Source organism: Acipenser ruthenus, chromosome 18 (assembly GCF_902713425.1).
Source record: "Acipenser ruthenus chromosome 18, fAciRut3.2 maternal haplotype, whole genome shotgun sequence".
NCBI lineage: Eukaryota > Metazoa > Chordata > Actinopteri > Acipenseriformes > Acipenseridae > Acipenser > Acipenser ruthenus.
In genome coordinates, this window is record NC_081206.1 from 8,279,531 (window position 1) to 8,292,500 (window position 12,970).

At 38.4% G+C, this 12,970-nt stretch overlaps 1 protein-coding gene across 3 annotated transcripts in view; it reads left to right on the plus strand.

Annotated features, from left to right (window-relative positions):
- Nucleotides 1-2,035: 2,035 nt before the first annotated feature.
- The window catches only part of LOC131698611 (junctophilin-2-like), a 31,354-nt gene continuing 20,419 nt past the window's right edge, over nucleotides 2,036-12,970 (plus strand). Inside the window, exons 1-3 of one of the 3 annotated variants that reach the window (XM_058991134.1) lie at nucleotides 2,036-3,178; nucleotides 8,664-9,477; nucleotides 10,871-11,759. In XM_058991134.1, coding sequence (XP_058847117.1) covers nucleotides 2,800-3,178; nucleotides 8,664-9,477; nucleotides 10,871-10,958 — 1,281 coding nt within the window. In that variant the 5' untranslated portion in view covers nucleotides 2,036-2,799 and the 3' untranslated portion in view covers nucleotides 10,959-11,759. Of the gene's footprint in view, nucleotides 3,179-8,663; nucleotides 9,478-10,870; nucleotides 11,760-12,970 lie in introns of those variants that run through there. The other 2 variants (XM_058991133.1, XM_058991132.1) reach the window with 2 other exon arrangements.

Here is a 12,970-nt window from a genome sequence, read left to right on the forward strand (position 1 = left end):
CTTACTGCAATCACTCAAATACTGTGTCCTGAATTCATCAGTTCTTCTGTTTTAATGCCAGCCATACACATTATTATTATTATTATTATTTATTTCTTAGCAGACATAGGTTAGATCAGTCAGTGTCTTTATAGAAGTCAGAGTCAGCATCCTCTATTGCACAGCTACTGTGTATTTCCAGCAATAGAAAAGCAAGTCCACAGTCTCTAGAAGGCTTGTACCACTATAAAGACAGACTAGGTTAGCCTGTGTTAAATATGACATGACTGGCTCTTAGAACTGAAGAGCAGATTCTGAACTGGATGAGACACCATCACTGACGGCACATCAAGGTAAATGTCCTGATGTCACTTACTGAGGTATTTTACAGTTCCGTTCATGGGGTATGTTCAGTTCTATCTATGGCAGAATATTACACGGTGAAGGGCATTTGTTTTGACCTGCAGACATGTTTCTGCCAACTTGGCATCTGCTTCTAAGTTATCAAACACAAGAGAGCCCATACCAGAGAAAGGCACCCTGATGAGGAATAACCTTGTTTGAGAAAAATAAATAAATAAACATAGGCATGCATGGATCCAGGGGGTGGGGGGTCAAAATATTGTTTCCTTTAACAGAATGTTTCATATCAGGTATCCCCCCTTCATGAACGTCTGGACCCTGCATAGGCACACAATGTATTTAAACATTGGAATAATTAGAAATGTACAGTATTAAGGTGGTAGCTGCTTTATCTGTTAAGAATCTTTCACCCTCCCTGGACACTTCGGTGCTCACTAACTGCATTCAGTGTTTGCACAATCCTCTGTGGTCATGGTCTTCCCTTAAAAGTCCCCAGTTGTTGAGATAATTGCCTTTCCATAAAGACAAACAAGACAGTCCTTGGTTCCTATTTGTTCTGTATTTTGGGATACACGGGGGCGCACAATCACACAACTTTCAAACGCTGATAAAACTTCCCGTTCAAACATTACAGGGTGACATGGTTCAGCTGCTTTGCATACCTGTGACCTCACAGTTGTATGCCTTTTATGGGATGACACTGATGGCATACCATCCTGTTATTCATTGGTGACTGCTTTGCTGGAAGTACCCGATATTTTAAGCAAACAAAATGCAAAAACATCTCAAAGTTATTAACAAATTACAATATCGTGTTCCTCCATTCTTCTAGCCTGAACAGCTAGGCAGGGATGCATTCAACACTTCTCAATTCAATCAGATTTGCAAACACATCTCTGCAATAGCAGCAGTGTCAAAAACTTGTGTCGGCTTTCTAAAAGCCCTTAGAACAAACAAACAAATCAAGTTTCCTTCTGGGAACAGGTTGTTTTTAGTTTTGAGTTTGCATCCTAATGTTATTCCACTGCTCGACCTCACAAACAAATGAATCGATTATAATAGAGTCTATAGGCTGGTTTAATTATATAACAATAAAACATACACCCATACACTCTATTATGATCCATTAATGTATGCATGCATGTTTTATGTTTTTGGTTTGTTTGTTGGTTCTAAGGGCTTTTAGGATAGTCTTAACAGATAAACCAGTTACCACCACCTTACGAAGTGTAATTTCTAATTATTCCAATGTTTAAATAAATAGAGTTTGGATTTACCAGTCATGTATTTTTAAACAATAAACGACTTTTAAAAGAAATAGAACACCTTCTTTAAAAATGCTTAAAATCCAACTTGACGTTTTTAAAAGCTATTAGCAGGTGCCAGCCAGCTTCATAGAAACCGTATAGAAATGAATGTGCTCCTGTTGCTTTCAAACAGGATTGGTAGGCGCTATATCTATCTATCTATCTATCTATCTATCTATCTATCTATCTATCTATCTATCTATCTATCTATCTATAAATAAAAAATACGCGTGTGTACTGTAAAAGTATTTGAAGAGGTCAGCGAGTCAGGAATAAACTTCGATAGTAAATCTTTGTAGCGATCTTCTAATGAGCTTATAGTATGCACAGCCTCCCACACCCCCACCCCGTCCCCTCTCCCTCTCTCTCTCTCTCCCTGACGAGTGCCTTGGCAGGGCTTTTAAAAAGGCCATGGAGCAGTGTGGGGATTGGGTTTTATTTTTGGAACCGAGTGGGATCTGATCGCCTTGTTAGGTCTGTTATAACATTTCCAACACCCCCGTCTGAAAGAAGGAGAGAGGGAGAGAGGGAGGCAGGGACTGAGGAAAAGTGACTTTCCTCCCTTAAATCATTACAATAATGCCTGGCATGTCGGCTGAGAGATTACAATCGGATCCTCGGAAAACCACGTAGCCAAGATCAACTTTGTTTCCCACCAGAATCCAAAAATCAAACCGAAGAAGGAAAATAGTTGAAGAAGACCCACAATATATATATTTTTCTCTTAAAGGCGCAGTTCTTTTTTGGTGGTTAAATGGCATACGTGAAGTCGCGTTGTTTTAACTTTTTGAGAGCTTTTGAAAGATAGCAACCAGAGACTGTAAACAGTAAAACTAAACTAAACTAAACAAACACTCATTTTGAGTGCCTAAAAGCAACTACTTTTTAAATGTAACATTTTCTAGGGTTGTGAAAAATTGGCTATTTGTTTATAACATTTTGATTATTGTTTAGATAAACCGCAGTTTAATGATGTCATAAAAAGAAACAAACACACAAACCAATAAGTAAAACAATTCAACAAGTCAATGGTTCTATTTTGTTGGCTACCGAATTATGCTGAGATAGGAAACCACTGTATATTGGAATTATTAATTTTGGTCTTTAAATTTGCATTCAGTTAGAATTAACGCAGTGAAAAATAGAAGCCATGAGTGGAGGTCGCTTTGAGTTCGATGACGGTGGCGCTTACTGCGGGGGCTGGGAAGGGGGTAAAGCTCACGGACACGGTATCTGCACCGGACCCAAGGGGCAAGGCGAGTTTTCTGGCTCCTGGAACTATGGCTTTGAGGTAGTCGGAGTGTACACTTGGCCCAGTGGAAATACTTACGAGGGCTACTGGTCTCAGGGCAAGCGGCACGGCCTTGGTGTTGAGACAAAAGGACGGTGGGTTTATAAAGGTGAATGGACCCATGGGTTTAAGGGAAGATATGGAACCAGGCTAAGCCAAGGCAGTGGTGCAAAGTATGAAGGAACCTGGAATAACGGGCTACAGGATGGATATGGTACAGAGACATATGCAGATGGAGGTAAGCGCAACTTGACTGACAAACGAAAAAGTGTTGCAAGCGTTTCTTGTTGTAATAAAATAAAATAAATTAGTTAAAACATAATTTCTGAATTTTTTATGTAGTAAACCAGCATTGACAACACATACAATGCATCCTAATCTCGTATTTCTGTGTTGTTTCCTGAGCTGTAACAGACCTTGAAGTGGTCATTTATAATCCATTAGTTCTGCAAGTAGGAGCAGGCGCATGCCAGTGGATGATAGGAAACACGGACCAGACGCTGGATCCTATTTTGCACATTAAACAACCGACTTTAATAGAAAGAGAAGGGGGAATACTATGAACTATCAACTGAGTGTATAATTATGAATGAATTAGCTCTCAGAACAGTGAACAGGTTTCAGTCGGGAGTGGGGAAGATTGGGACTGTGAAGTGGGCTATCAACAAGGCCTGCCTATTGATAAACTCCACAGAATACCAACATATAGAGAAACGTGGTGAACATGCACCAATAATAATAATAATAATAATAATAATAATAATAATAATAATAATAATAATAATAATACGTAGAACAATTATTTTAAAAAAAACTTTGGTTATATGATATGTGCAGTTATGCTGTGTGGCTCTGGGTTCTGTTGGTCTAATGTTGAGTAATTATCATGTATCTCTATCTTTCTTGACCTTTCTGTGACTCAACAGACTTCCCAATTCCATTTGAACCATGTGACCGAATAGCCTTAAGATCGTTGTACTGGTTGGCCAGCAGCAGAGTTGAAAGGTCACACTGTCAGATTATACAAAGAACCTCAAAGCAAGTTCAAAGACAGAGAGAGAGAAAATGATAATACGTGCATTGGGGAGCAACAGAACCCAGAATCACTCCCAGTGAATGCAAACATCACACAAAGACAAGAGAAAGGGGTATCAAATAAATACAACTACATTTGAAACTACTTGCTCGTTAGGTGTGGTACATTTGCAGTAATATACAGTGACACCGTGATTTTACTATGGTTTAAAGCACAGTGCTATGCTTTTATAGGAAACTGTTATACAGGACAGAATCATACATTTTTTGTTTAATTTATAACACCTGTTATTTTTTCTCTCCATAAGGAATTAATAAGACCATCACAACAACTGTTAATGAAACCGCCAGGTCGGTAAAATTTTATTTTTTAGGAATCAGTGAGGGCAAAGACTTAATGAACCAAGATGGACATTGCCTAGCGGGCCACATTGTAATCTCCTGGGTGATATTACTCGGCACTGGACTACGTTAGAGCATTTTAATTCATGTTGCTTGCCAGAAGGAATATTTTACCCAAGGCATCTGTAATATTTCTTGAGGCAGACACTGTATAATCAATAACAGAATTGATATTCACTTCCAGTTCCTCCACGGCATATTTGGTTTGGAGTCGACACAGAAGTAAATAATGTGTTGTTTGTTTAAGATTTTATTTTTTATTATCCAGAAAGTTTGGCTCAAAAGAGTAGCCTCACAAGTCAAACTAGCAGAAGTGTCTCAAATTTTAAATACACATGAACCATTTGAACCATTGTTAATGAAATGTACTTTGGCAACATGTTTTGATAGGACACTTTTTCTTAGTTTATACCCAGAACCTAAAATAAAGCTGACTGGACACAAATTAATGTGACGTGAAGATGTAATGTGTTAAATGACCAGCAGATGGCAGAAGAGCACTCATTGTGTGATACAGTACTTTATCCAACAGGGGGCAGACTTCAAAAGCTGTCAACCTGTATTGAAGTAAACCTATAAAATAAAAAGCTGTAATTTGTTCATTGACTAATGGAAGGCTTAGGAGCACTCATTGTGATGAAGCATTAGTTCCAACAGGGACAAGGGAAGACAAAGAGAAAGACTTCAAAAGCTGTCAATCTGCTTAGAAAATAATGACTTATTGATGTTGCTAATTTGAAGTCAGGGTCATTTCTTGGAAAGTTCTATTTTTGATAGTTTCCGACAGGCTGTGATTGCAATAGCCGTTAACAACTGACTAGGTCTAACTGCTGTGATGGTATGGCTAGTTAACTGACACCATAACTGATAGATATGCCTAGCTCTGCAGTCGGAACATTCTTTTAGAAAAGGCCAATCACATTTTACATTTCTTGTGAGAGAACCAATAGGATTATTTATTGATTTGTATTTTTGTGTCAAGCAGAGTTGTAACAAATTGGCATATACCCTTAGAGTTCTGAAGGCAAGTTGGCTGTGAAATAGTTAAACGAGAAGCAACGTGTTACCACAGATGAGTTTTGGTATAATGCCCATTGCCAAGGTAACCACCGAACAAAGAAATATGGGACAGTCTAAAAGTGACTATGATTAGTATTCTCAGTGAACTTCTGGGTTGAATAGAACACACACAGAGTGTCAAACACATGTAGTTTATTCAGTGGATTTGTGGTTCAGTTGAACCTCAAAGTTCTGTAAAATGAGTGTCCTTATGTCCTTATGGTTTTAAGCTGGTAATATCAGTCTTCAAATTAAAAACAAGCAATACAATATGGGCCAAGAAGCCAAGCATAAATTACATGACCCCATAAACGCACACCCACACTAGTATTACTTAATAAGGCATTGGTAACAGTATGTAGGCTACTCCTCATTTTTTTATGCACAAGTCAAATGAAACAAGTGAAAAAATAGCATTAGAGAAATGATTCATTGCAGACTGTATGTTTCTAGTGGTATTTTTTAAAGTATTAGTGTGCTGTATCCAAGCTTTAACTAATGCACAGGTTGTTGTTTTTTTTTGCGTTGCTGGGAAAGCCCTCTGAGACGCATCTAATTTCCAGCTAGGCTGCACCTCCAATGAGTTTTACTTCCCAGGCAATGAAGGGAACAGAAGGTCAAGGCACTTGCCTAAGGTCACACAGTGCAGCCATTGCCTGAGCCAGAATGTATTTATCTATTTTATCTGGAAAAACGTTATCAGGACCGATACAACTGTCTAATATTGACAAGCAGTATACATGCTCAATTCAATTCACTTTTACCTGGGAAAGGGCCTTTTAGGAAAATAGAAGCAATACACAATGTGAAAGAGTGGCAGTATTTAAAATCATGTCACAAGAATCTTTCTTTAATTATACTTGCATGCCAGTTAAGTGATGAGAATGAAGCCCTGCTGACTGCAATAACATCTCGCTAAATTTAGACTAGAGCAGCACGTTATGAGTTGAAAACAGACACCAAGCTTTTTGGTTGAAATATATATTTATATTCAGGGTTTTAATCGATTAACGATTAATCGATTAATCACACCTGTGGGCTTTGATTGATTAAAAGTAATTGATTGATTATTCTTGTCTACCTGTGTGCGGTATTAAAAAACGGTGCGTGAAAAAGAAATCTTGTAAAATGGTGGAGGGGACGTCTAAAGACCTTGGCAAAAGGACAACTGGAAGGTATACCCGATATTTCACAATATCTTACAATGAATACCATACAAGGTCTCAGAATGAAGACAAAAAGACTGAAACTTGCAAAATGTGCTCATCGGTGCTTTCCTTTCTCTTAAAGCTATGCATGGCCAGCTAATTTATTGTAATCAATACTAGTCAGTGTATGAATTGTCTTTTACCTTTAAAGGAAGCCTTGTGTTTCATCAACTATTTGATCTATTATACACACAGTAACCCATCGTTAGTAAAGCACTTCATAGAAATGGACTAAATTGAATCTTGCTGCTTGTGGATTCTTAAGATAGTGTTAAACTATGTGTCAGGAAATAGTAGAAATAGATAGATCCCACAGTTCCCTGAAGATGGGATGCAGGTGTTGATGGGATGCAAGTGTTGCATTCACAGCATAAGAAAATTGTATTAATTCCAGGCTACTCTCTAAAAGTAAGCGTCCACCATACATTCAGCAATACAGTATATGCAAAATATATATAAAGAGCTTATGTTCTTTAAAAGTGCTATTTTATATTAGATTGTATTGTTCATGTTGTTATAGAATTGGCATTGTGTCAGATTTCATGTATGGTTTTAATAAGAAATGAATCTATGTTAATATGTCTTTCTTTGTAAAAAACAAAAATGAATAAATAATTGTCAAGAGGTTCAAGTTTAGTTTTGTATTGCTGTAAAGTTGCTATTACTACAGTAGTTGGGTCATCCTGTACTTCAGTATAAAACACTCAGCAATGCTTAATTTAGAAATAATTAAAGCAACGTAATTAATTCAACCACAGAGTATTGACTAGAGGTGTTTTTCAATGTCTTAAGTATCTTTAATTGAAAAGACACTGAAGTATACTTCTGATCAAAATGTTTGTCATTTAATTTATTACATTTATTTTGGGATTTCTAAATACTGTGGTGTCACAAAGTCTGTGATTTTAATAATATTTCTATATGGGAGGCACCTAGACTCAGTTTATTAAAAAAAAAATCAATCTGTATGTCTGTATGTTTGTATGTAAGTTTATAGAAGTGTATGCAAGGACACTCTTAGAATCAAGATTTTATTGGTTACATTGCATTCTAGAAGTGTACGCAAGGACACTCTTAGAATCAAGCTTTTATTGGTTACATTTTTTTTTTTAAATAATGCATAAATATTTCCTCTCCTCATTACCCCCAGCATCGGGCATTAGCAGTGTGATGCAGTGGTAGGCAGCATGTCATTAGCCCTTCTTGCCAGCATAAACAACTCAAAGTTATTTTGCCAACCATAACACCATTGTATTAATGGCAATATTGTATTTACTTTTTAAATTTAGAAGAAAAAAAAATGTTTTGACGGCACTAAAGGTGTCGAATCAGTGAAAATAACTTGTTAGTTGTTGTTAATCCTACTTATACATTTTCTGATTCAACTGATAATCCAGGATTTGAATTACTTAGCTGACCACTTTACAAGGCTCTGCACGACTATATTCAACACTGAAGCACTTGGTTGGAACAAGTGCTAGACTGGAATGAAGAGTACCACTAGTCTAGACTTTTCCCATTGACTTTTCCTTGGAAAATTCCCCTTATCTTTTGGTCACATAGATTAATACCACCCTCATATTCATGTACTCTATGGAATTGGAAATATGATATGAGTATTTTACTAGTCCATGGGATTATTTGGAAGTTCATGGTATTATTTATTTATTTATTTATTTATTTTTTATTTCTTAGCAGACGCCCTTATCCAGGGCGACTTACAATTGTTACAAGATATCACATTATACATTATTTCACATTATACAGATATCACATTATTTTACATACAATTACCCATTTATACAGTTGGGTTTTTATTGGAGCAATCTAGGTAAAGTACCTTGCTCAAGGGTACAACAGCAGTGTCCCCCACTGGGGATTGAACCCACAACCCTCCGGTCAAGAGTCCAGAGCCCTAACCACTACTCCACACTGCCCTATCAAGAGTTGATTACCATTATCAAGAGTTGATTACCACTGGAACACATATAAGCTTCTCCTGCCTCTCTTGTTTTCCAGGAACTTTTCAAGGCCAGTTCACGGGTGGGATGCGTCATGGCTATGGTGTCCGGCAGAGCGTTCCTTATGGGATGGCGGCTGTGGTCCGCTCCCCTCTCCGCACCTCTCTCACCTCCCTGCGCAGCGAGCACAGCAACGGCACCCTTCTGCAGCAGGACATCCCTATCATCACCACGACCCCCGCCTCCCCCAGCCAGGACGCCCCCCAAGTCCCTGTCTATGCGATCCCCACCCGTGGGGGATTCGCCCTGACCCTCCACGTGGATCCAGAGACCACCAAACCCAAGAAGAAGGGGCTTTTCCGTAGAGGCTCCCTACTGGGGAAGCTGAAGAAATCCGAGTCCAGGACCTCTCTCTCCAGCCAGAAGAGCAAAATCAGCTTCCTAAAGAGCGAGTCTGGTCTCAGCTCTGCTGCCAGCGACGCCAACTCCACTATAAGCTTCGGGGAGGGGACTGAGGGAGGAGAAGACTTCCCGCCTGTGGAGTCGGACATCGACGCCACCACCACAGAGGTCTACACTGGGGAGTGGAAGAACGACAAGCGGTCAGGGTACGGGATCAGCGAGCGATCCAGCGGGCTCAAGTACGAAGGGGAGTGGCTGGATAATCAGAGGCATGGATACGGCTGCACAACGCTCCCGGAAGGGAGGAAGGAAGAAGGCAAGTACAGGAATAACATGCTTGTGAAAGGGATGAAGAAGAGGGTAATACCCCTGAAGAGCACAAAGATACGACAGAAGGTGGACAGGAGTGTGGAAGGAGCTCAGAGAGCAGCAGCTATTGCCAGGCAGAAAGCAGAGATTTCAGCCTCAAGGTAGGTTGCTTGAATAGACTGATCCTCCCCCCCTTATGAAGTGTATTATGTCTGATATTATGTTCTGCGTGGTGCTATTCTAATGGGTTGCTCTTTAGCCTTTTTTTGTTGCTCTGTAAGGAACAATATATCAGTGTATACTGTAAATGTGTGAGATTTTTTATATTCCAGTTTTACTTAAAATAACAGTGGGTAGTTTTTATGGTTAAATAAAATCATCATTAGCTAATGTAGGGTAATAGTATATCTGATGGTTTTAATAAATGGCACTTTAGAGCAGGAAAATAACATTGCCATATTTTCTGATTTAATCTACCCCTGAGTGTTTGAAGTTATGTAGGGGCCTTTTTTTTCTGAATGCATTTTTAATTCGATGAAGTTCAGTGATTAAATAGAACTATTAACATCACTGTTATACATGCACTGAATAAAAATAATACAAGGACTTTTTTAGACAGCAAACAACATGCAGAACAAAATGGGAAACACCAAAGGGACAGTGCTTGTTTAATGAAGGAGCGTTTCAACAGACTATCATTATAATTAGCAATAAGTGATTAAAATGCCTGGATTACACTTTAAAATAAATGTCAATAATTCCCATTACACGTATGAACTATACATTTCCTATTGATTGATTAAGGTTAGTGTTGATTACTTCAATTGAATTTAATAGTGGAATCATATGAATGTTCATATGTAATTACATTTTAATAAAAGACACTTGAGTGTTACCAGTGCATGTCATATTTTGGATTAATATAAATGATGCTCGTGAATATCAAATGTATTTTAGTATGCCCTTTATAAGCTCTTCTCACAACATTTAGTTGCAGTCTGTGGCACACAGATTAGACTAATACCCTTTTTTATGTGGTGCAAGTTAAGTTACAGACTGGAAAGTGTGACTTTTGCAAGCTTTATCAAGTTCTCTGGTCTTAATGCAAATTGATCGACATGATTATGCAGTAGTTATAGGTACCTTCTAATAATCCACAATCATTAGGGAACAATAATTGTATAAGTAGGGTTCTATTCTAAAACTGAAAGCACTTTGATGTTGAGTTTATCGTTTACTGATGTTGAGTTTATTGCAAGATATACCAACTCTATACTGAGGTATTTCTTAAGTATATTGTACAGTAGGAACTTTTATAGCTGCACATGGGTCAGTTCTACTGCTGTGTAGTGCATTTTGCTTTTACTAGGAAATGCAACTGATGTAATTTTAGCATACGATTCCTTATGCTAGTTTAGTGTTGTTCATAGTAAAAGCATAGCAAAGTACACATAAGGATAGTGAAAGCAAGATACATCTGGTAAGTGCCTTTATATTTACTTTAATAGTTTTCTAGATACCTGACACAGAATGGTTTGGTTGTCCTCTTGGCAGTTGGCAGAGACTTGGATTATCCAGACGCTCCATAATGGACGGATCTGTATGCTGTTTACCTTCATGGATGAAACAAGAGAGCGTATGACTTGTTATACAGTTTGTCTCAATAGGATAATATTTATGTTTGAATGCCAGCCAGGAGATGTTCTGGATCTCATCAATATCCACTTTGTAACAAATTGAGTGCTAGGTTTGGTAGTTGCTGTGAAGTTGGACCACTGCCTTGTATGGAGATCTGTGGACAAATGGAAAGTATAATTAGTGCCCATAAAACATGTGTGTGGTGTTTTAGACTGTGGTTGACTTTCTGAAGATGTTAAAATATACAGGTACAAAAAAATTAAATAAGGCTCTTTATGCAATACATACAAATATTACCGTGTGACGAAGATGGGCATTGAATTCTATGGTGCAGAATCTCTTAACACAGCAATGAGAAAAGATTTCAGTTACAAACAGGAAAAGCCATGGAGACCAAGTGAAGATACCTCTACCTGACCTTTCCAACAGCGTCTGCAACCGAACAACAACAGGAATACCAATGCATAGTTTTATAGCCAGGTCTCTTTATGTTGAAGATTATGGTATTAAGCACTGGAAAACCTAAAGCTGGAGAAATCCTGTAAATACTGTTCAGGGGACTATTATGCAATTGTCAGAACTGAATCTATTCAAATCAGGTCGTCCTTCTTTATAGATCACTTTTTGCTTAAAAATACTTTAAAACAGATTCACTCACAAAGATATTTGGGCTGAATTCCAAAGCTTTTTATTCCCAGTTGAAGTATCAAAAGCAGAAAATAAATACATTCTGTATTTAATATGAACCAGTTTACGTTGTTTATTTCTCATTTTTGTACCCTGCAAAGTTGTTGTGTTACCTTTTATCTTACACTTTGAAAATCATCCTGGGTCAGATACTTAAGGAACTCAGGAGACCCAAAATACGATAAAGCACTAAATACTGCTTTTTTATTTTTTACAGTGGCTAAAATTGCCAAAGAGCAAAGACTTCAACATAAGCAAAAATCTCCTTCTGTCAGGCTTTGTAGCTGGAAGACTGTACTTCACTCCCTGCTTCTCTGTCCCCAACACAATGCTGTGTCGGTCCCAGCCAAACACACACTAATCACATCCATTCACCTGTATTTATAATGGGGTGGCAAGGTCATTGATTAATTGATTGATTGAAGACGCAGTCATTGATAGAATTCCACACATTCTCATGTGGGGATTTATGGGAATGGACGTTGTCAGCTGGTTTCACAGACACGGATTAGCATTCTTGGACCACTTCGCCAAGGGTAACATTAGACACTCCATGTGGAACCAGCCATTATAATCAGCCAAATGTGCAGGATTTTCTAACCATTGTAGAACTGTACGATCTGTATATATCTCCTGAAATTGAAGTGTTGAATGATGTTTCATAATTCCTGGACTGTGGGCGTGTTGTTGATGTGTCTATAAGGGCCTTGTCTACAGGGGCCAACCACTGTAGTGAGGTAAGAGAATATAAATACATTCTGCCCATTCAGTACTCAAATCAGTGTTACCTAATGCTCCCTTTTGACATTCAGTATTTCGACTTGTGCTTTGCAGAATGAGGAATGAGAAACTCCATTGGGGCAGGGTGTAAATGACGCACACAGGGCCAGAGTGAGCACAGCGCCCTGACTAAATAAGGAAACGCACAGGGTTGCTGTATCACAATCACAGGGGAATGCAACAGCTGACAGCTCCCTTCCCCAGCTCTCACGTAGACCTCCACAAGCCAGATGGATGTGCTGCTTCTGCTACAGCAGCCTGCTTTATGATTAAGGTTCTTGGGTTTCCAAAAAAAGAGGAGCCTGCCAGCACAAACACAACAGCAACTTTTAGAAGTTTCTCACTGCAGTAGCTGCTGCCTGCTGTGGCAAACTTATTTTTTTAACACACTCAAATTATTATTATTTATTTCTTAGTAGACACCCTTATCTAGGGCGACTTACAATTGTTACAAGATATCACATTATTTTTACACACAATTACCCATTTATACAGTTGGGTTTTTACTGGAGCAATCTAGGTAAAGTACCTTGCTCAAGGGTACAGCAG